Genomic DNA, 25,230 nt, shown 5'->3' on the forward strand with positions numbered 1-25,230 from the left:
TTCTATATTCTTTTTTTTAGGAGGGGGTACTGGGATTCAACTCAGGGGCACTTGACCACTGAGCCACATCCCCATCCCTTTTTTTTTGTATTTTATTTAGAAACAGGGTCTCACTGAGTTGCTTAGCGCCTTGCCATTGCTGAGGATGGGTTTGAACTCAAGATCCTTCTGCCTCACTGCCCAAGCTGCTGGGATTACAGGTGTGTGCCACCGTGCCCGGCACAATTTTTTTTTTTTTTTGTTGTTAGAAGTACTGCATAATTTCTCTCTTGGCTTCTTACAAGATGTTTGTCTTTTGTCAATTTTATTTTGAAGTGTCTTGGCATGACTTTCTCCGAGTTTACCTTTTTGGGTTAGGAGAGCAGTTTTTCTTGAGGCTTTATCTGTGCCCGTTGACATTTCCAGTTTGTCTGCTCCTCCAGGACCCTGTCTGTGATATATGAAGAAACTACTATCATGTTGTTTGTATTTTAGTTCCTGAGGTTTCTAGCTGGTCTACCTTTCCCCCACCTTTCAGTCTTCTTATGCTTGTTTTATATATGATATCCAAGGTTCATAGTTGTATTTAGTGAGAGAAATAGGGAAATGTGTGTCTACTCCCTCTTCTTGTTTTCACAGAAGGTTGAGATACTGTGCTACTGTGCTACTGGTTCTATTCTATAATACCCTGCCTAGGAAGTTAAAGTTCTTAACTTGACATTTTACAGATCCAATCCAAATTGGCTACAAAATCATCAGAATTTATTTTTTTGCTTCTACATCAAACTCCAAGCAGAAGTAAAGTGCGGGTTGGTTAAGAAGACCCTGGGTCTGGGAAATTAACTCTTAGAGGATGGCCCAGTTTCGCAGGAAGAATCATGCTGGGTTTGTTACTTGGATATATGAACTATGTGAACTGAAAAACAGTCATCTAGAGTTTCCAGAACAGCACATAAATGTCTGTGACTATCAGACGTTCAGTATGTCAGAGAAAAACATAATGAACATATTTTTGAAAATGTGGATAATGTGCAGTTAAAAATAAAATTTACCTGTTTCCAATTTTTTGTGGATATCTGTATTTCCATGATCTATTGGCTAAAGCGAATAAAAGCAAGAAACAGAGGAGTTACAGTATGCTTCTGTTTGTATAACAAGAGGGGGGATACTAAATATATACATAATTGCTTAATTATGAAGACAAGAGCTCTGCAGTCACATATTGTTGCCAACGGGAGGGGAACTGGGTGACGGAAAACAGAGAGGGAGGTTTTCAACTTACATACTTTGGCCATCTTTCAAATTTTGAACAATGAAAATTCCCCCTCAGTTTTTCTCTCCAACAGACTCTTTCCAGCCTTCCTCTTCTGCCAATCAGGTCTTTAAAAAAAATTTTTTTTTTGCGAGAATTATAGATTCTAAATAAGTCGTTTTCAGGTAAATGCATTACAAAGATCTGTTCCATTGCTTGCCTTTTTAATGGTGTCTTGCAGCGTCTTAAATTTAACTACCAGCAATTTGTCACGGATAAATAGGTTTAGAATTGGTGGTTTTAGGTTCTGCTGAGGAGGGTTTTCCTTTTTCCTAGTTGCAATATTCTGCTAGTTACTGTCTAGAGTTGATTCTTTTGCAGGGGGTAGGAGTCAAGGTTCATTTTTCTCCCAGTGGACATTCAATGAACTTAGCACTATTTATTGAACTTTCCTAGTTGATGGTGCTGTGACTGCCTGGGTGGGTCGGTCTCTGGCTTCTCTCTTCTTTTTCATTGGCCTTTTTTCCTTTTAGTCAATATCACTCTGTTCTCATCATTACAACTTTACAATATCTCCATAACTGTAGCATAAATTCCCCCAACTTTTTTCTTTCCCCCAAAGCCCTCGGAACCCAAATCTTCCCTTTATCTTCCCCTTTATCTTCCCCTCCGGAAGATAAAGGGAAGGTGCTCAAGCAGGAGACTCCTCCTCGGATTTTCTACACTTTGGCAGCGGCTCACGTCCGTAGGCGCATGCGCACCCTAAACACTAGGATTGGTCCGGACCTCTGAGTTACGTCACTTCCGAGGCGGGAGCGTGAAACACACTGTGGGCTCTCCGGCAACCTGGTAGGGTAGCGGGAGGAAGAAACCTTTGCGATAAAAGTGATAGGGGTTTGTCCTGGGCTGAGGTGCTCTGTGTGTCCGGACTCGAGTGAAAGAACACTTTCCCGTGGGAGGGGTGGGAAGCGGCGTGGTGGCCGAGCGAAGATTGCGGGCCCTGAGCGGGCGCGCCGGTCCCACGTGGATTCCGTAACCCCGCGGGGCCAACTTTGAAGGAAAGCTCAGTTGGGACACTGAAGTCCTGTGTCTGGCGTGGTCTCGTGGGCTGGGGGGGGGGGGCCCTGCCCGGTAGCCGAGGTCTGGCGTTGGTTTTCGTTAGCCGGGAGCGGAAGTAGTGAGGAGAAGGTCCCGCCCACCCCTCCGCAAAGGCGCTGTGTGTAAAAGGCAACCGAAGTCGGCTGGGCTAGGGTCTGTCTCAAAATTCCCACACCGGCGGGTCGGAGCTCCTGCAGCAGCGTGTGCAGGTGGTGTGACGCGGGGCAGAGGCACCGGAGGTTGGTGGTACTTTAGCCTAGGGACGGAGAGTTAGAACTAGCAAGGGAGAAGGTAGGGGAGAATATTGACTCTTGAACCTTTATGGGAATGACTGTCTTAAATATCTTATTTCTCCAGTTGGTGCTGATTGTGCAACGGTGGACAGAGGTCTTTAACTCTTAGCGCCTGTTTTTTTTTTTTTTTTCAGCTGTAACTTGGGGGAATAATACCCCCCCCACACACACACACACACTGTTAAGGCTATGGTGAAGTGTAAATATGATTGCTCTTGTAAGGTCCTTAGCTTAGTGGCTGGCACACAGTAGGTACACAACAATGGTGCCCATGGAATTCATTCTCTTTTCAGTTCCCAAGCCTTTGGTATAGTTATTTGAGATTGAGAAGATATCTTTTTCCCCTTCCTCCCCCCCCCCCCCACTTTCTCTCTCTTTCTCTCTTTTGAGTCAGGGTCTCGCTTAGTTGCCTAGGCTGACCTCCAACTCCTGAGCTCAGGCTTAAGCGATTTTTCTGCCTCAGTTTCCCCAGTAGCTGGGACTGCAGGCGTGCAGCACTGTTTGGTTACTCTTGAAGTAACTTAGGTTTCAGTGATGCATGTGCTTAGTGAACGTATACTTGCTTCTCTTAGTGGAATTGCCAGGAAGTGTTTTTCATGTCTTCCAACCTGTACATATATTGGGGGGAGGGAGGGCGAGTATCAGTTTCTAGATAAGTGGCAGGTGGAAAGGGGGATCCTTAGCTTAGTAATGGAGTTTGAATTAGCGAGAAATATCTACTTTTTTCACAGGGCAGATGTTGAACTCTGACGAAAAGAAAAGAGCACTGACTCCAATTTTAAATCAAATTAAAGCAAACTTATATTTGTGTACACTGGAGCTGGCCAGGACTGTCTCTCCTGAAAACCCGATTTAGAGATCAGTCCCCCAGCTTTCCAGGAATATGATTTTATAGCACAAAAGTTGCAAGGGGGGGGGTGTCTTGAGAACTTACAGATAACAGGATTTTGACAAGCATAATACAAAGGCAATTAATGATGTACACCTCATGATAGTTCAAGGTAGGAAGTAAATTCAGATCCCAACATCAGAATTTATGAGGCGTCACTAAGGTTTTAGAGAGGGTTGTTATCTGGTCAGGGAAAACCAGGCATGGGTGAGTTCAAGGCACAGGCAGGAATTCCAAACAAGTTTAGAAATCGCAGTAATTTATAGTAAAACACAAATCAACTTTTCATGGCTTTGTGATAATATGGCTCCCAATCTTAAAATGGAATTAGGCTGGATTCTTCACAGGGAGGGGGACTAACCTTTTTGAGCATACACTGGACTGGCTAAAAAGATAATTTTCTTCCTCCTCAACACATAAGTAGGTGGTATCACTGTGTGTTTACAGGAGAGTTATGGAAACTAAATTGTAATTTAGTGAGGGAGGCAGGTTTTTAGATAAACACCTCTTTGCCAAAATATGTGCTTATTCAGGTACAAAAGTTGCCTTTGAATAGGTCTTTGTTAAAGAGATTACATTAAAAAATTAAGGTCTGGCCAAGTGTGGTATAGTTCCAACTCCTTGGGAGGCTGAGTCATACAAGGCTCAAGTTCAGCACCAGCCTGGGCAACTTGGTGAGACCCTGTCTCAAAATAGAAAATGAAAAGGGCTGAGATTGTAACTCAGTTGTAAAATATTCCTAGGTTTGGTACCAAAAAAGAAAAAAGAAAAATAATAAGGTTTAGCTCTATGTAGAGAAGGTGCCTAGTATGCTGGAGGCCCAGGGTTCCATCCCTAGCATGCACTACCCCTAAATGCCAGGCACACTGGTGGAGTCTGTAGTCCCACCTTCTCAGGAGGCTCAGGCAGGATTGTCTGAGCCCAGGAGGTCTGACTGGGCAACATTAATGTATGAAAGGAAGAGAGAAAGAAAGAATAACATGGTGAGACTTCTGAATTAACAGTGGGCTGAAGGCCATGTAGTGCTGTGGGGGCTTGCTTTATGGGGCTTGCATTATAAAAATGGATATATGCTGGCTCGGGCTGTAGCTTAGTGGTAGAGCACTTGCCTAGCATGTGTGAGGCACTGGGTTCGATTCTCAGCACCACATATAAATAAATGAATGTAAAGGTTCATCAACACCTAAAAGAAAAAATGGATATATGCTGGGTATATTGCACACACCTGTAATCCCATCTACTGGGAGGCTGAGGTGGGGGGATTGCAATTTTGAGGCCAGCCTGGGCAATTTATCGAGACCTTGTTTCAAAATAAAAAAATAAGAGACCTGGGGATATGGTTCAGTGGTAGAACGCTTGCCTAGCATGTGTGAAGTCCTGGGTTTGATCCCCAGTACCATTAAAAAAAAGTATACATCAAGTATGTTTTGCTGAAATAATATTTCTTAAGAAACAATGAGCTACCTAATTTGTTAGTTTTTCTTCTCCCTTTGCAACATTTGGCGCTTCTTTGGGATCTTACATTTTACTTCATTACTCTAAATGGAGTAAGTTGAAGTTTCTTTTATTCTAAAAAAACATGGACTCTGAAAAAAATTATGTCATTGAAAAGATTCTTTAATTTTTTTTTTTTTCTCAGTTGTAGGCTGACTAGGGATCTTTAGGAACACTTAAACAATAGTTACTGTGTGTTAGTTTATGGCTTCCATTGTGTTATTTATACAAGAAGGAAGTACTGGTTTAGTTCCATTTTTATGGATGAAGAATTTGAAGAACAGACGGGTTAAAAGTAAGAAAAGCTGAGGGGACAAAAACAAAGTTGGAGGTAGGTTTTGGAGAACATAGTGTGTACTAGGAAGTGGGATTAGGGGGTGGGGAGGTTGATGCTGGGATGCTGAAAACACCAAAGGGAGGGACATTTTCTTATTGAGATGTGGAACTTCCTACCAGGCAGTTATCTTAAAGGCAAAGTCAGGTGCCTTGTCTGAATGTCCTGTGAGGACGATGTAGCTGGACTGAGGTCGTGTAGATTGTGAAGCCCAGGTTTTGAACCCTGCTGCCTGAGGTAATAATTTTTAACATTGTACATGAAACCTGACAGTGCACATGAAAATGTGAAAGCCAGAGAAATTAGTGCACAGCACTTAATATCCAGAAAGATTCTTGGCTTTATAAGTAGATCTGTTTCAGATGTGGTGGCCGAGCATGCCCCCCCTCCCCCACAGTGATCGAATTCAAGGCTTTGCCCATGCTAGACAATCACTCCACTGCTGAGTTATACCTCCAGGCCCTTGGGATTTTTTTTTTTTTTTTTTTTTAGTATACAGTCATGTGTAACTTAACAATAGGATATATCTGAAAAAATGCATTGTGAAGTGATTTCACTATTATACAAACATCAGAGAGTGTTCTTACATAAGCGAGGACAGCTTTGACATTACTAAGTGATATATAATCTTATGGGACTATCATCATATACATGGCACATCATTGATGGAAACATGTGGTCAATGACTATTTAAAATGTATGTTTGAAGTCGTATGTCAAAGTCATAGTCGTGAGGAATTTGGGGAAAGGAAGTTTTTGGCTTAACAGATTCTCACTGAAGGAATATAACTTTGGTTCTGGTCAATCAGTTCATGGCAACAACTTGGACAGAGTGATTCTAGGATAGGCAAATGGCTTGTCCATTCAGGGTGAAGTTTAGGACTTCAGTTCAGTGATAACAGATGGCCTAGACACTCTTAGAAGTCATCCTGTTGTCAGAAAAGAAGACAGCCTGAAGAGCCAGTACATGGAAGACTGTGAAGATGATCTCAGAGAAATTAAGCTGAAACCCTAATCAAAGTGATCATACCTTGCTCCATCTCTGAATTTTATGGTTGAATAAAACAATCAATTTCCTCTACTGTTTTTAATATATATTATTATATATACACACTATATATAAATATACAATTTATATATGTATAATTTGTTTTATTCAAATTTGCAACTATGGGTTTGCATAAAGGGAGTTACATTTGTGTCCTAGTAAAGAGTGTGGAATATGCCTTTTCTAACATTTATGCCCCTTTTAAACTATTTAATAGTAATACAGATTGAGTGTCCATTATCAGAAATGCTGGGACCGGAAGTGTTTTGGGTTTTGATTTTCAAAAAATTTTTGGATGTTTGCATATACATAATGAGATGACTTGGGGATGAGATCCAAGTCTAAAACAAAATTCATTTATTTTTTGGGGGGGAGGTACTGATGTTTGAACCTAGGACACTTTACCATTTAAATGTGCTCCCAGCTTATTTTATTTATTTATTTTTTGAGACAGGGTCTCATTTAATTGCTTAGGTCTTGCTAAGATGTTGAGATTGGCCTTGAACTTGTGATCCTCCTGCCTCAGCCTCTGCAGTTGCTGGGATTACAGGTGTGTCCTGCTGCGCCCGGCTTCATTTATATTTCACGTGTACCTTCATGGCTGGAAGGTAAGTATTTTTTTTTTTTTTTTAATTTTAGCATTTGTTTATTGCTCAATCCAGTAATGACAATAATCCCAATTTTAGTTGGCATGGAAAAAGAAAATAAAGATTTTGAAAGATTTTGGATAATTAAAGCAATTGTCACACCCATGGAAACTGTTCCAAGAAACCAATATTAGCTTTCAAATTCTTCCATAGGACACAGATGTCTACTCATTACACCAATGAAACTGGAGTTTAATAAATCTCTATAGATTACCTAGTTCAGCCCTCCTTTTTTTTTTTTTTTTTTGGTACTGGGGATTGAACTCAGGGGGCATTTGACCACTGAGCCACATCCCCAGCCCTATTTTTTTTTTTAAATATTTATTTTTCAGTTTTAGGTGCACACAATATATATTTTTTTTAAATTTTTATGTTGTGCTGAGAATTGAACCCAGTGCCTCACACATGCTAGGCGAGCGTGCTACCACTTGAGCCACATCCCCAGCCCCCCCTGTTTTGTTTTAATATTTATTTTTTAGTTGTAGTTGGGCACAATACCTTTATTTATATTTTTATGTGGTGCTGAGGGTTGAACCCAGGGGCCTCACACATGCTAGATGACCCAGCTCTTTTTTTTTTTGTATTTTATTTAGAGACAGGGTTTCACTGAGTTGCTTAGCACCTCACTTTTTGCCAAGGTTGGCTTTGAACTCACTATCTTCCTGTCTCTGCCTCGTGAGCTGCTGGGATTACAGGTGTGTGCCACTGCACTTGGCAATCCTCCTGTTTTATAGACGAGCAAAAATATATTTATAGATTAGAGAACTCAAGTAACTTAACCAAGATCACAGTGGTAATAAACAGCAGAGCTGAAACTCAAACCCAAAATTTCAGATCCTCAAATTAATGCTGTCCTCATTATGACACACTTGGTTCTATCATGTTACGTTAAGTTCTTTAAACAAATAATCATAGAATGTTTATGTGCTATATGGGAGTAAATTCATCCTTTGAAGATAAGTTGATCTTAGCAACTTGGATCACAGAGACCTAGGAACTTCATCTTCTAGTGCTAATGGCCTGAATGTGTGTAAAAATACTTCATGATCACACAGTTAAGTCCTTGAAACAATCATCCTTGAACTTAACAATTTGGGAACAAATAATGAATCTCCTACAAAAATCTCCCTATTCAAATACAATGTTAGCACATAACGGTTCTGGCTTGTATTGAAATAGTGCTTCCCTCTACTTACTGGTCTATCTTGGGCTTTAGTTCCTCCACCAAATAAAGATAATGACACTTATTTAAAATGTGTAAAAGTTTAATATTTTCTTTAGCAGATAAATGAACTAAATATTTGTTATTGTGATGTTTAGGCTCCCTAAGAGTCAGTGGCTGTGTTATGTAGGAGAAACTAGTATAACACGAGTGGGTTGTACTAAGTAGGCAGGCAGTCCTTATTTGACAGGTGGTTTAAACTTTAAAATTTAAAAACTTAAAAAAATTTTAAAATTCTCTGGCATTTAACCAGAATGTATTTAAACTGACTCAATAACAACCAGTACAAAACAAATGACCTTAACATTTGAAGGAAAGCATTTACCCATCACAAATTGCTGTCTTCCGACTTCCTTTCAAACTGAATAAAACAGAATAGGATTCGGGTGTACTGCTCAGTAAAAGGAGCCTGAACCACCAGTTCTGGAGCAAGCCTGGCATGCACATGACTGCTGCAGTAGGTCAGTATTCTATTTTTATTGTGACCTATCACATGAGGTCAGAGGTGGAATTTTCTCCTTGTGTTGGTACCAAAAAGGTTTGGATTTTGGAACATTTCAGATTTTTGCATTAGGGATACGCAACCTGTAATAGGTAATATTTATTAAACATTTGCTATGACCAGGCACCATGCTAAATACTTTATGTAATTTACCTTTGTAAAATAGGAACTACTATATTTATAGATGAAGAAAGTGGGCTGAGAGTTTATAAGAATCTTTTACACAGGTACAGAGATAGTAAGGGCAGAGCCAATTCCATGTCACTGTAAAACCTGATTATCAACGTATTGCATTCATCCCCTTTTTTCTTTTTGATTTTTGGTGAACCAGGGCCTCATGCATGCTAGGCAACTGCTCTACCATTGAAATACACTCCTAACCTCCGTTCCTTATTTAACAGATACTTTTTACCTGCTGTGTGCCAGCAATGTGCTAGGTGTTTGGAATATAGTGATGACCAAAACAGATACAGCCCTTGTTTTTAAGATTTTAACAAGAGACAGTAAACGTGTCATTAAAACTAAATTCATTACTGTTGTACCTTCTGTGGAGGACAGTAGAGGGTGCCATGAGAATACATAACTAACATCGGGGAAGGAGTTGGGAGAGACAGGTGTGAGAACTGTTTCTGATAGATGTCTAAATAATATTTAGTTGAGATCACAGGGGTTGAGTTGGAATTAAATTGGGCAAAGAGCTGTGACAGTGAGGGAAGGTCATGTGGGAAGCCTTGAAAGTCAGAGGATCTTATATGTTGTGGTTATTGGAAGACCTGTGTGGCCAAAGGGTGGAGAATGTTGCAAGATCAGATGCCAAGTGAGACAGAGATCTTTATCATAAGAGCAATACCCACCTCCCCCTCCGCAGTCTTGTTTTATTTGCTTTTCAGAATATGTACTCAGTTCCACAAACCATACTTTTTCTATTCTAGCTCTGTCTTGGAGCCCAGTCTTCTACTTTAAGAATGTGTTTAGACTTTAGTCTCCTCCCCACAGAAGGGGATTGTGATGGAAAGAGGGATAAATACCCAAATGAGAGACTTAAACAGCATGTGAAAATCTGCAGTGCAAAGCTAAATAGATGTAATGTGCTGATATTTCATCATATTTGTCTCTAATTTGTAAATTGATTTTACATTTTTTTAAAGCTCCATTATGGTCCAAGCTCTGTGTTAGCTACCTACACAAACATGTATAAGACTTTTCCCTTCCACTGTGTATAGTTTAGTTAATAATTCACTTGCTTCCACTTAAGATACTACAGTTGTTTTAACACCATGATTCCTCAATATATATTTATTTGTCTGGTGCCAGGACACAGTGGTGAGCAAATAGGCATGGTCTCTGCTGTCATGGAGCTTACACTCATAGTTGGAGATGGAGGACAGAGAGGGAAGGAGAGAGTTAAGGAGATGAGGTTGCAGAGGTAGGCAGGGGTCAGACCATGCAAGTCTTGTAAGCCATGCCAGGGACAAAGGGCTTATCCTAAGAATGGGGGAAGCCATTGACTAGTTTAGCCAGGGGAGTAGTATTATCAGGTCTGTATTTATGAAAAATAACTCTGGGTCTTTAGTTGGATGCAGAAGTCAGATTTGAGGACTATGTAGGTGTGATGAGTGAGACTTGCTGATAGGTTGACACTGGGTAAGAAGGGAAAGCTGTATGGGCTGATTCTTTTCTAGCTTGTGCATCTGCTGTAGGAAACCCTAGTAGAAAATCAGTTTAGTTTTGAATAAATGCCTTTGAAGTAATCTATGTGGGAGTATCACAAAGGCAAACAATTGGAATGGGCTCTTTTTTTTCTGCCCGTATTTATTTTCTTGGTACATTATAGTGATATATAATGGTGGGATTCATTGTTGCATATTTGTATATGACACAATATAACAAAATAATTTGGCCAATATCATTTCCCAGTATTTCCCTTTTCTCTCCCTTCTTCCCTCCTCCTGGTCTCTTTCTGCTACTCAGCTCATTTCTGTGAGAACTCCCCCCTCCCCCAAGCATGATCTTTCCTTTTTCCTCTTTAGCTTCCATATGTAAGAGAAAACATATGACCCTTGACTTTGAGTTTGTCTTATTTTGCTTAACATCATATTCTCAAGTTCCATCCATTTTCCTGCAAATAACATAATTTCATTCTTCTTTTCAGCTGACCATAACTCCATTGTGTATGTATAATACATTTTTAAAAAATATCCGTTTATTTATTGATGGACACCTAGGTGGGTTCCATAGTTTGGCTATTGTGAATTGTGCTGCTATCAACATGGGTATGCATGTATTGCTATAGCATGCCGACTTTAAATATTTAGGGTAAGTACCAAGGAGTGGTAGAGTGGGTCACATAGTGGTTCTATGCCTCGTCTTTGAAGGAACCTCCATACTGATTTCCATAGTGGTTGTACTAATTTACAATCCTAGCCACAGTGTAAAAGTGTTCCTTTTTCTTCACATCCTCTCCATCATTTTGTTACTATTTGTATTTTTGATGACTGCCATTCTGATTGGTATGAGATGAACTTTCAGTGTAGTTTTGATTTGCATTTCCCTAATTGCTAATGATGTTGAATACTTTTTCATATATTTGTTGGCCATTTGTATTTCTTCTTTTTTTAAAAAAAATATTTCTTTAGATATTGATGGACCTTTATTTTATTCATTAATTTATACGTGGTGCTGAGAATCAAACCAAGTGCCTCACACATGCTAGGCAAATGCTCTTCCACTGAGCCACAACTCCAGCCCCTGTATTTCTTCTTTTGAAAAGTGTTTAATCCATTTATTAATTGGATTTTTTAGTGTTCAGTTTTTTGAGTTCTTTATATATTCTGGGTATTAATCCTGTCAGAAGATTTTCTCCCATTCTGTAAATTCTCTCTTCATATTCCTAATTGCTTCCTTTGCTGTGCTGAAGCTTTTTAATTTGATGCCTTCCCATTTATTAACTCTTAGCATTCTTTCCTGAGCTTTTGGGGTCCTGTTGAGAAAGTTGTTGCCCATGCCTGTATGTTGGAGTATTGACCTTACATTTTCTTCTCGGAATTTCATAGTTTGTGTTCTAATTCCTAAGTCTTTGATACAGGAATGGGCTCATAGTCTCAAAAAGCTCTTGTCAGGGAGGAGTATTTTTCTTTTAATCAGTCAGGGACCCTCTTGAAAAGTGGCACCCCTTAAGAATAAGGGAATAAAAACTCTTGAAGGGTATGAGAAACATGCTTACCTGCCCAAACCCCAAAAATGAGTGTGGAGACCTGAGGTACTGTAGGAGCAAGGCTTTTAATGATGGTCTTATGAGATGGGCTGTCTGAGTGAGCAGGCCTCTCAGAGCTGTTGCAATCAGCATTTTATCCCCTAGTGTAAAAGGCTCCTCAGTGGTTCCTCAATGGCTGAGTGCCTCGGGTGCACAGTCTTCCTGAATGTTGCCTGGTTTTACAATCCCCTACTGAGTTATTTAAAGACATGTACCTTTAGTTGTCTCCACCTCCCTTTGTTCTTGTGTGGCAGGAAGGCCTTTTTGGAGTAGGTGCATCTTGGCATGTACTGCAGTTTATCTCTGTTGGTTAAGCTGACCTATCAACTCCTGCCTGTGAAGGGGCTGTGAATTTATCACACTAAGGTGTTGACTGCTGGTAATCACTCTGTTCTATTTCCCCTTTGGCTGGTCCCCTCCCCCATCCCCAGTAGTACTACATGTAAAGCTACATTTTGTATTTTGAAAATGAACCACCAGACTTTTTCTCACAAAGAAGAGGAGATAGATAGGGACCACTATAGAGTCAAAGGGCAAATGCACCTCTGGGCCTTAACTCAGCTTGTTAGCTATTAAAAGCATGGCGTGTGCTTTTCCCTGCTGGCCCACCTTAATTTGTGGCTTGTTAAATATTAAGAACATGTGTAGCCGATGTGTCACATGCCTGTGATCCAAGCAGTTTGGGAGGCTGAGACAGAGGATCATGAGTTCAAAGCCATGCTCCTGAGTTCAATTCCCATACCCAGAAAACTAAAACAAAGAAAAACTTACGTGCTTTTCCCTTCCTCCTCACTGAATAAGAATAGTCATTGGTCAGGTAGTCAGGGTAATGTACCTCAATTAAGTATTTTTCAAATGTAAAGCTCCATGAGTTTAACTAACTCCTTTGTCCTGGAGTGGGGGGAAAATGGAAGTGTGGGTAGACCAGAATGAACTTTATAGGAAAGTTCAAACTCTAAGGCTAAAGGATGCAGCAATCAGAGGATCAGGGACCAAGCCAATAGACTTAATACTTTTCCAGTACCTGTTTAGCATGAATTTTGATCAGTGACCCTACCTGGAAGATATGTAAGCCCTTACACTAGTTCATTTAAGTGAAAAAACTTGCTACAAGTTCCTCTCTCACCTTGTTCTGCCTCTTCTCACTTAAATAAATCCTACCCTGTTCTTTCTTGCCTTCTCTTATTGTCTGTGGATTTCATTCTTCAAATTTGTGAGACGAGAACCCAGAAAAATATTGGTAAATCACAGAATCTGGTTTCATCTAAAACTCTGGTTTCATCACTGACTCACTCTGTTTTATCTGCCTCAGAAAGCCAGGTGCATCAATAAAACTAGGATACCCTTCCATGACTCTCCAAGGACAAACAACCTAAAGGATAAAAGTGTTGAGGAGTCACCAAAACAGCAAATTCCTGGGGCTCTTCCACTTCCCACCTATGTGTTCTCTAAGCAGTTACAGTAACTCTTCCTCATCACGAGGCAGAGATGTTTATAGAGGATGTGTCAGCAGTATGAGAATGTAACATTTGACCTCGGGATGACCTGCAAACTCTCCCTCCTTGAAGGTTAAAGTGCTGGCCCCGGAAGAGAAAAACACCTGTGAAAGTGCACTGAAAGCCTGTAACCTTCCTGAATCCAGCCCACCCTCCCGCTCTTTTGCATCAATAAACTAGCTTTCTCCTTTGTCTTGGCAGCCTGCTTGGAACTCCCTATTATTGTGATGTCTCCTTTCTCAAGGAGAAGCCCTATTTGAAGCCTTGCTTATATATTCATGTCCCTGACTTGTTTTCCTTTCTACTACCACCAAGTCAAAGTTTGTGTGCGTGGTGTCATTTTGAGGCAAGTATGAAAGCAGCAGTGAGCTGAGCCAAGACAAGGTGTAGAATATTCCCTGTACGTGAGGGGAAATTAAAGTACAGTCTCCTGTCAACCCAGAAAATGTTGTTCACAAATGTGGAAAAGACAGAAAATAGTTCTGTTATTGGATAAGCACTAGACAGACTGGATTTACAAAGACAAATGAAATCCCACCATCGGTAGCCAAGCAGATATAGCCCATTATGTACATAGTCTGAAGATTAATGAGATTTATCCTCTTGTAAGAACACTTCAGAGCACCATTTGCTATATATGCTTTCATAATTCATCCTAAATTCACCTGCTAATTGATTGAGTTAGTCATCTGTGCTATTTAAATGCCTTTATATGAAAGAAAAAGAAAACTTCTTGTGTTTCTATGATAGGCAGGTAGTTAAGGCATCCAGACTAAATCGCCAGGGTGATTGTCTTTTTTGATGTTTACATTTGAAAAGGTGGGGTTCCAGTCCTTCAGAAAAACAGCCCTGAGTTTTACTGTTGGCCAGAGCTAGCTTATTTAGCTTTCAAAGGTTTGCATATATTTAAAAGGAATGAAGTATGGATTTAAAATACTAGGTTTCACTGGGCCATGGGGGCATACACCATGTAATCCCAGCAACTCTGGAGGTGGCAGCCAGCTTGAGTAATTTAGTGAAACCCTGTCTCAAACAAACAAACAAACAACTGGAAAAAAGGGGTGGGGCGTATGAGGATATAAGATCTCTTTCCCTTTTGGCAACAGGGAAAATCAAATTTTTAAAAATTTACTGAGACTTACAGTGCAGTAAAATGTTAGACTGAAGGAATGTCTAAAATGTTGTACCATACAGGGGTTATCCTAGAAATAAATGGTTTGTGAGTACCATATAGTTGTTTGTGGTGTTAGAAATAACTGGGTGCTGCAGGAAATCAAACACTGCTTGAAAGTGTGTGGGCAAGGCAAACTTGACTCCTGACAGAGGGCTTGTTGTCCAACCTGGCTAGCCAATACACCTGGGCTGGTAGTGCAGATCATCTGCCCCTTTTTATCCCTGATGCAACCCTGCCCTTTGCCCTGAAAGGAGGAGCTCCAGGTGACCGTCTGCACAATTAGCTAATTTAAATATTAGGGCAGGTGAAGGGAAGAGCTGGAATTAAAATGGCGACAACTGGATCTAATTAAGGCTAGATATTATATTCTGAAAATGAACCACTGAACTTTATTTCTCACAGTGGTTAGGATGCCCTCAAATGGTTAATTCTAGTCCACAATTTCTTGTACATTGACTTTTTTTTTTTTTTAAATAAAGAGAAATATTACCAGTAGTTTTACTTAAGTTTGACTGATTTTCAACCAAAATTCTATACCTGGTTATTAACCTGTCCAGGGCCTGTCTTGTCATTAATGTCATCCATGTTAATAATGTCATTTCTAATTCCCACTTACTTATACCCATTTGAGACTTGTCTTTGTTAGGTAATATTGCCTTTTGTGGGGAGGGGTACTGGGGATTAATCCAGGGGTGCTGGGCTGGGGATGTGGCTCAAGCGGTAGCGCCTGGCGTGCGTGCGGCCCGGGTTCGATCCTCAGCACCACATACAAAGATGTTGTGTCTGCCGAGAACTGAAAAATAAATATTAAAAAATTCTCTCTCTCTCTCTCTCTCTCTCTTTCTCTCTCTCTCTCTCTCTCCCCCACTTTCTTAAAAAACCTTTAAAAAAAAATCCAGGGGTACTTTACTACTGAGCCATATCCCCAGCTCTTTTTTATTTTTTATTTCTGAGACAGAGTTTCAGTAAGTTGCTGCGGGCCTTGCTAAGTTGCTCAGGCCGGCCTCAAACTTGATATCCTCCTGTCTCAGCCTCCCAAGTCTCTGGGATTATAGGTGTGTACCACTACAGCTGACACTATTACCATTTTAAAAATTTTTAGATTTTTTAATTTGTTTTAGTTATACATGACAGTAGAATGCATTTATGCACTTTGATAGATCATACATAGACAGGATATAATTTCTTACTTTTCTGAGTTTACATGTTGTAGAATAAATCACATTGGTCACACAGTCATATATATACATACAAATGTCTGGTTCATTGTACTATACTTCCTGTCACCACATCCCCTCCCCTCCCCTCCTTTCACATCCCTCTACTTAATCTAAGGTAAATCTGTTTTTCCCTAGTGCTCCCTGTTATTGTGAATTAGCATCTGCATATTAGAGAAAACATTTGGCATTTTTTTTTTTTGGGGGGGGGGATTGGCTTATTTTGCTTAGCGTGATATTTTCCAACTCCATCCATTTACCAGCAAATGCTATAATTTCATTCTTCTTTAAAGCTGAGTAATATTCCATTGAATATGTATACCACATTTTCTTTATCCATTCATCTATTAAAGGACACCTAGGTTGGTTTCATAGTTTAGCTATTATGAATTGAGCTGCTATAAATATTGATGTTGCTGCATCACTGTAGTATACTGATTTTAAGTTCTTTGGGTATAAGCTGAGGAATGGGATAGCTGGGTCAAATGGTGGTTCCATTCCAAGTTTTCTGAGGAATTTCCATACTGCTTTCCATAGTGGTTGTACCAATTTGCAGTCCCACCAGCAATGTACGAGTGTGCTTTTTCCCCACATCCTCACCAACATTTGTTGTTGCCTGTATTCTTGATGATTGCCATTCTGATTGGAGTGAGATGAAATCTTAGTGTAGTTTTGACTTTCACTTTTCTAATTGTTAGAGATGATGAACACTTTTTCATATATTTGTTGATCAGTTGTATTTCTTCTTCTGAAAAGTGTCTGTTCAGTTCCTTAGCTCATTGGTTGATTGGATTTTTAAAATTTTTTTGCTGTTAAGTTTTTTGAGTTCTTTATATATCCTAGAGATTAATGCTTTATCAGAGGTGCATGTGGTAAAGATTTTCTCCCAATCTGTAGGCTGTCTCCTCATATTATTGTTTCCTTTGCTGAGAAGAAGCTTTTTAATTTGAATCCATCCTATTGATCCTGATTTTACTTCATGCACTTTAGGGGTCTTGTTAAGGAAGTCAGATCCTAGGCCGACATGGAGATGATTTGGGCCTACTTTTTCTTCTATTAGGTCTCTGATTTAATGCCTAAGTCTTTGATTCACTTTAATTTTTGTGCAAGGTGAGAGATAGGGATTTAATTTCATTTTGCTGCATATGGATATTCAGTTTTGCCAGCACCATTAGGCTATTTTTTCTCCAGTGAATGTTTTTGTCACCTTTGTCTAGTATGAGATAATTGTATCTGTGTGGGTTTGCCTCTGTGTCTTCTATTCTGTGCCATTGGTTTACATGTCTATTTTGATGCCAGTACCATGACATTTTTGTTACTATGTAGCTCTGTAATATAGTTTTAAGTTTTGGTATTGTGATGTGTCCTGCTTCACTTTTCTTGCTAAGGATTGCTTTGGCTATTTTGGTTCTCTTATTTTTCCAAATAAATTTCATGATTGCTTTTTCTATTTCTATGAAGAATGTCATTGGGATTTTAATATAAATTGCATTAAATCTGTTTTAATGCAGATTAATGTTTAATGTTTAATGTTTTTGGTTGTATGGCCATTTTGACAATATTAATTCTGCCTATCCAGGAGCATGGGAGATCTTTCCATCTTCTGAGGTTTCCTTTAATTTCTTTCTTTAGTGTTCTGTAATTTTCATTGTAGAGGTCTTTTACTTCTTTTGTTAGATAGATTCCCAGCTATATATATATATATATATATTTTTTTTTTTTTTTTTTTTTTTTTTTTGAGGCTATTGTGAATGGGGTAGTTTCCTTAATTTCTCTTTCATTGCCTTCATCACTGATGTATAGGAATGTGTTTGATTTTATATCCTGCTACTTTGCTGAATTCATTTATTAGTTCTAGAAGTTTTCTGGTGGAAATTTTTGGATCTTCTAGATATAGAATCATGTCATTAGCAAATAGTGATAGTTTGAGTTCTTCTTTACCTATTTGTATCCCTTTATTTTCTTTCTTCTTTCTTATTGCTCTGGCTAGAGTTGCAAGAATGATGTTGAATAGAAGTGATGAAAGAGGACATCCTTGTCTTCTTCCAGTTTTTAGAGGAAATGCTTTCAGTTTTTCTCCATTTAGAATGATGCTGGCCTTGGGTTTAGCATATTTTGATATGTTGTATGAGCATTCTCATTTATCTCTAAGAATTTTTTTTTATTTCATCCTTGATTTCTTCTATTATCCGTTCATCATTCAGTAGTGTATTATTTAGACTCCATTTGTTGGAGTAGCTTGTATTTTTTATTTTATTGTTGATTTCTAATCTCATTCCATTGTGATCTGATAGAATGCAGGGTATTATCTTTTTTTTTTTTGTATTTACTAAGAGTTGCTTTGTGGCATAAGATATGGTCTGTTTTAGAGAAGGATGTTTAGAGAAGGTTTTATGATGTTGAGGTATGTTCCTACTATCCCTAGTTTTTCTGGTGTTTTGAACATGAAGGTGTGCTGTATTTTGTCAAATGCTTTTTCTGCATCTGTTGAGATAATCATATGATTCTTGTTTTTAAGTCTATTAATATGATGAATTGCATTTATTGATTTCTGTATGTTGAACCAACCCTGTATCCCTGGGATGAACCCCACTTGATCGTGGTGCACTATCTTTTTAAATATGTTTTTGTATGTGATCTGCAAGAATTTTATTGAGAATTTTTGCACTATGTTCATCAGGGATATTGGTCTGAAGTTTTCTTTCTATGATATGTCTTTGTCGATAGTTTTGGTATCAGGGTGATAATAGCCTCATAGAATGAGTTTGGAAGGGTTCCTGTCTTTTCTATTTCATGGAATACTTTGAGGAGTACTGGTGTTAATTCTTCTTTGAAAGTCTTGTAGAACTCGGCTGAGAATCCATCTGGTCCTGGGCTTTTCTTGGTTGGTTGGCTTTTGATGGCATTTTCTATTTCATTACTTGAAATTGATCTGTATAAATCATGTATTATGACCTCCTCATTCAGTTTGGATAGGTGGTATGTGTCTGGAAATTTGTCAATGTCTTCAATATTTTCTATTTTAGTGGAGTATAAATTTTCAAAATAGTTTTCTAATTATCTTCTGTGTTTCTGTGATATTTTCTTCTTCATCTCATATTTAGTAATTTGAGTTTTCTCTCTTTTTCTCTTCATTGCACGGCTTGGCTTTTATCTTTTTTTTTTTTTTTTTACTTTTTCAAAGAATCAACTTTTTGTTTTGTCAATTTTTTTCAATTGTTTCTTTTGTTTCAATTCGATTGATTTCAGCTCTGATTTTAATTACTTCCTATCTTTCTACTGCTTTTGGTGTTGATTTATTCTTTTTCTAGGGGTTTGAGATATAGTGTTAGGTCATTTATTTGTTGATTTCTTATTCTTTTAATGAATGAGCTCAATGCAATAAACTTTCCTCTTAATATTGCCTTGCCTTCATAGTGTCCCAGAAATTTTGATATGTTGTATCAGCATTCTCATTTATATCGAAGAATTTTTTTTTATTTCATCCTTGATTTCTTCTATTATCTGTTCATCATTCAGTAGTGTATTATTTAGTCTCCATTTGTTGGAGTAGCTTGTATTTTTTATTTTATTGTTGATTTCTAATCTCATTCCATTGTGATCTGATAGAATGCAGGATATTATCTTTTTTTTTTTTTTTGTATTTACTAAGAATTGCTTTGTGGCATAAGGTATGGTCTGTTTTAGAGAAGGAGCCATGTGCTGCTGAGAGGAGAGTATATTTGCTCACTGATGGATGAAATATTCTCTCTATATATCTGTTAAATCTAAATTATTGATTGTATTATTTAGTTCTATAGTTTCTTTATTTAGTTTTTGTTTGGAAGATCTGCCCAATAGTGAGAGAGGTGTGTTAAAATCACCCAGTATTATTGTGTTGTGGTCTATTTGATTCTTAAAATTGAGAAGGGTTTGTTTGATGTACATAGATGCTCCATTGTTTGGGGCATAAATATTTACAGTTATGTCTTGATGATATATACGTCCCTTAAGACGTATGAAATGTCTTCATTTGTCTCTCCTGATTAACTTTGGTTTGAATTCTACTTTATTTGAAATGAGGATGAAAACCCTTGCTTGTTTATGTAATCCATATGAGAGATGTGTTTTTTCCCATCCCTTCACCTTCAGCCTGTGATGTCTTTGCCCATGAGGTGAGTCTCTTGAAGACACCACATTGTTGGGTCTTGCTTTTTAATCCAATCTGCCAGTCTGTGTCTTTTGATTGATGAGTTTAGGCCATTAACGTTCAAGGTTATTATTGAGATATGGTTTGTATTATCTGTCATTTTGATTTATTTCTGGTTTTTAATTTAACTTAGTTTCTCCTTTGTTTGAATATTCATTTAGAATAGTTCCTCCCTTTGCTGGTTTATACTTTTTTTTCCCACTTCATCCTCATGGAATATTTTGTTGAGAATGCTCTGTAATGAAGGCTTTCTAGTTGTGAATTCTTTTAATTTTTGTTTATCATGGAATATTTTAATTTCATCTTCAAGTCTGAAACTCTATTTTGATGGATATAAAATTTTTGTTTGGCATCCATTTTCTTTCAGAGCTTGAAATATATTATTCCAGGACCTCTTAGCTTTGAGGGTCTGGGCTGAGAAATTAGTTGAGATCTGAATTGGTTTCCCCCTGTATGTAATTTGACTTTTTTCTTTCATGGACTTTAAGATTTTTTTCTTTATTCTCTGTGTTAGTCATTCTTGTTATAATGTGTCTTGGTGTGGGTCTGCTGTATTTTTGTACATTTGGGGTCAAATAAGCCTCTTATATTTGATTTCCCATTCCTTTCTTTAGGTTTGGGGAATTTTCTGATATTATATCATTGAAAAGATTGTGCATTCCTTTGATTTCTATCTCTGTTCCTTTATCTATAACTCTTAAATTTGGTCTTTTTATGTTATCCTATAATTCTTGGATGTTGTGTTCATGGTTTCTTACCATCTTCTCTGCATGATCAACTCTATTTTCAAGATTATATATTTTATCTTCATTGCCTGAGGTTCTGTATTCCAAGTGGTCTAGTCTGTTGGTGATGCTTTCTATTGAATTTATTTGCATTTTGAGGATTTCTACTTGTGTTTTTCCATAATCTCTCTTTATTAAAGTGATCTTTCACTTCCTGTATTTTTTCTTTGATTTTACTCCTTATACTCTCTTTTTACTTCACAGATCAATTTAATTAAGTACAATTCTTAGACATTTCTTCAGCTGTGTTATCAGTGGATTCTTTTGTTGAACCATCTTGGTTTGTTTGGGGTGCTTTATTCCCTTGGTGTTTCATGTTGTTCCTGTGTTTTCCCATCTAGCAGTATGGATCTAAAGCAACACAAATTCTACCCTGCAGACCTATAGTGTCCCTGAAGGTTTCCAGCACTTTGCCTTTAATGGTAAGACCAATATCAACAGCACCCAGTGTACACAATATATAGCCTTAAACCTAATAACTCCCACTAAGGTGTCTACTGCTTTCTTGCATTAAACCAAAATGATGAATTCAATAACAATCCACAGTATAAACAGAAAATTTGCTAAAACAATTTCAAATGGTGGACAAGAGAACAGAAGTAGTATAGTTGATGTTTGCTAGGGAGGAAGAGAGAAGCTAGAAGCAAAAATTCACAGGAACAGTGGAAGAGGAGCTGACAAAGATTGGCTGTTGGTTGGAGAAAAGGTGGAAAGAAAATCCAAGAATATAGGTGAGGGCTGTGGATGTGGCTCAAGCGGTAATGCGCTCACCTGGCATGCGCGGGGCGCTGGGTTCGATCCTTAGCACCACATAAATTAAAAAATAAAGATGTTGTGACCACTGAAAACTGAAAAATAAATATTAAAAAAAAATTCTCTCTCTCTCTCTCCTCTCTCTCTCTTAAAAAAAAAAAAGAATATAGGTGAGAGGAAGAATATAAACAAAGAGAAAAAATTAAAGCTATAAGAATACAACAAAAATGCAAAACACCATTCATATATCATTGTTCTCCAGATACTAATGCATAAAAAACAGATGGTGCTGGGAAAACTGAAAATCCATATGCAACAAAATGAAATTAAACCCCTATCTCCATGCACAAAACTCAAAGTGTATCAAGGATCTAGGAATTAAACCAGAGACACTGAGCCTATTAGGAGAAAAAGTAGACCTAAATTTTCATCATGTCAGATTAGGCCCCGACATCCTTTATAAGACTCCTATAGCGCAAGAGTTAAAATAAAAAATTAATAAATGGCATGGATTCAAACTAAAAAGTTTCTTCTCAGCAAAAGAATCAATCAGTGAGGTGAATAGAGAGCCTACATTTTGGGAGCAAATTTTTACCACATGCACATAAAGAACTCTTAACACCAACAAAACCAAACCAAAACAAAACAAAAAACCAAGAACAACCCAATCAATAAAAGGGCCAAGGAACTGAACATCTCAGAAGGTGATATATAATCAATCAATCAAATATCTGAAAAAATGTTCATCATCTCTAGCAATCAGAGAAATGAAAATCAAACTAAGTTTTCATCTCACTCCAGTCAGAATGGCAGCTATTAGCATGTATGAGGCATTAGGTTCGATCCTCAGCACCACATAAAAATAAACAAATAAAATAAAGGTATGCTGTCCATCTGCAACTACAAAAAAATTTTTTTAAAAAGAGAATACAAACAACAATAAATGTTGGTGAAGATGTGGGAGAAAAGTACACTCATTCACTGCTGGCGAGAATGCAAATTGGTGCGGGCAATATGGAAAGCAGTATGGAAAATCCTTGGAAAACTGGGAATGGAACCACCATTTAACTGAGCTATTCCATTCCTTGGTCTATAACCAAAGGACAGCATACTACAGGGACACAACCACATCAATATAGCAGCACGATTCACAATGGCTAAACTGTGGAACCAACCTAGATGCCCTTCAGTTAATGAATTGATAAAGAAAATGTGGCATATATACACACAGTGGAATGCTATTCAGCATGAAAAGAGAATAAAATCATGGCATTTTCAGGTAAACAGAGTTGGATAAGATAATACTAAGTGAAGTTAGCCAGTTCCCCAAAAAACAAAAGTAGAACGTTTTCTTTGATATAAGGAGGCTGATTTATAATGGAGTTGGGGAGGGGAGCATGGGAAGATGAGACAAACTCTAGATAGAGCAAAGGGGAGGGAGGGAAAGGGAGGAAGCATTGGGAATGAGGTGGACATCATTACCCAAAGTACACAAATGGTGTGATTCTACTTTGTCTACAACCAGAGATATGAAAAATTGTGCTCTATATGTGTAATATGAATTGTAATGCATTCTGCTGTCATATAACAAGTTAGAATAAAAAACAAAACAAAACCCTGTTCCAAATATGGTAGAGATGTTAGTGAATAGAAAAATAAAATAAATATCAATGGTTAGTCGAACTGTCTCTGTCAACATTCAAAAGTTTCTCAGCCCATCTCACGGTATCAGCAGGCCCAGATCAGCCCTCGAAGACTCAGTCACTATTCCCGATCTAGGCTTCAGATACCTCAGGCTCAGCCACACTGCAGTTCCAAGATCTTAACACTGCTCCTACTTGCAGAGATACCACCAGGGATATGCTCATGCAAAGGAGCGACCTGAGAAGCAGCAGCAAGACGGGGCCACCAGCACTCCCAGCAGAAGACCCAGGCACTGCCAAAACCACAGGCACCCTCACACCGGACCTGCAGGTCCTGGCCAGAGTCCCTAGACATAGGTGGTTGTGGTGGTAAACCTGCAGGCATCTTGGCTCCCAGGCTCTGGTCAGTGCCCCAAGATGGCTGCAGCCACATGCAACCAAGCCTGGAGTCTCCCCTGCAGCAGATCTCTAGGTGGTGGTAGCAGTGGCGGCAGCAGGCTACAGGTCAGCAGTAGCTATAGTGAAACAGTGTCAGCGGTGGCTGCAACTGACACTGTGAGGGCAGTGTCACCCAGGCGGTGGTGGGGAAGACAGCAGTGGTGCTGGCGACAGCTGAATCAGGGGCAGCGGTTACTGCAGTGGCAGCAGCACCCAAAAAAGAAGACCTCCAGGTGACCTCTGGGTGGTAGCAGTGGTATCAGAGGCAGCAGTGTCTGCGGCAGGGCGTGTGCACACTATTACCATTTTATTGCAGAAATGAACTTCATATATTCTGGAATGCTGTAAATCTGGGGGTGAAAAATTGAGATTGAGCTGAGCACGGTAGCACACACCTGTAACCCCAGCAGCTCGGGAGGCTGATACAGGAGGGTCAAGTTCAAAGCCAGCCTTAGCAACAGTGAGATGCTAATAAGCAACTCAGTGAGATTCTGTCTCTAAATAAAATGCAAAAATAGGACTGGGGATGTGGCTCAGTGATTGAGTTTCCTGAGTTTAATCCCCGATACCAAAAAAAAAAGAGAGAGAGATTGAATGGCACAAAAATTGATTGGAAGCGTCTTGCTACCAGCCAAGGTGGGAAGTACACAAATTTCTCTGGATCTCCTCCCATGCCCCGAAGTTCATGGTAACCTGAGTCTTGGCCACTAAGTGGAATGATAGGTCTGCTGATGGCAGCTGGATTTATTGAACAGCTTGTCAGTGGTTGGAACTTGCTTCTGTACTTAACTCTGTTTTATTAAGTAAGGTTGTGTTTGTACTGGGAACACTGAGTTTTACAGGGTAATATAAATTTTCCCCACTTATGTGAGCAGTACTTAGCAGTTGTTAAATTCGATACTATATAAGGAAACTACTGTTGCTTAAAAATTCTCTGTTAATATGACATCATATCCAGATTGTTTTAAAATGTTAGCTAAACTGAATCAAGGAAATTATTGAGTTCCTGTTGAACAACTAGCTTATTTATTTATTTATTTTGTTTGTTTGTTTGTTTTAGTTGTAGATGGACACAATACCTTTATTTGTTTATTTATTTTTTTTTTAATATGATGCTAAGGATTGAACCCAGTGCCTCACTCATGTTAGGTAAGCGCTTTACCACTGAGCCACAACCCCAGCCCCAACTAGCTTGTTTATATTCATTTATTGCATAGAAGCATTTTTTGTGTGTGTGTGATTGGAACTGACTTTAGGGATTTGTTAATTGCCTAGCCAGTATTAGAATTCATCCTGTTCAAGGAGCCAGCTAAGGAATTATTGTTTTTACATGATCCCCTATTTGATGCACTTAAGAGTTAAGAATGTGGACTTGGGTTCAAATCTTATTCTGCCATTTGCTAGCTCTGTGAATTTAGGTCCTTTTCTTGATATCTGTTATACTTCATAGAATTGCTTTGTGGCTGAAATGAGATCATAGGTATGAAATACAACATGGCCCAGTGTCTGGCATATTGCAGACAC

At 38.6% G+C, this 25,230-nt stretch overlaps 1 protein-coding gene across 10 annotated transcripts in view; it reads left to right on the forward strand.

The window, feature by feature from the left end:
- The first annotated feature begins 2,009 nt into the window (after positions 1-2,009).
- Dhrs7b (dehydrogenase/reductase 7B) overlaps positions 2,010-25,230 on the forward strand; it is a 60,993-nt gene continuing 37,772 nt past the window's right edge. Inside the window, exons 1-2 of one of the 10 annotated variants that reach the window (XM_046456695.2) lie at positions 2,010-2,080; positions 6,862-6,995. In XM_046456695.2, the coding sequence (XP_046312651.1) occupies positions 6,985-6,995 (11 nt within the window). In that variant the 5' untranslated portion in view covers positions 2,010-2,080; positions 6,862-6,984. Of the gene's footprint in view, positions 2,081-2,156; positions 2,621-6,837; positions 6,996-25,230 lie in introns of those variants that run through there. The other 9 variants (XM_046456691.2, XM_046456694.2, XM_058583217.1 and 6 more) reach the window with 9 other exon arrangements.

Source organism: Marmota monax, unplaced genomic scaffold, assembly GCF_021218885.2.
Source record: "Marmota monax isolate L192 unplaced genomic scaffold, Marmota_monax_Labrador192_F-V1.1 WCK01_AAM20220418_F8-fsc00291, whole genome shotgun sequence".
Classification (NCBI taxonomy): Eukaryota; Metazoa; Chordata; class Mammalia; order Rodentia; family Sciuridae; genus Marmota; species Marmota monax.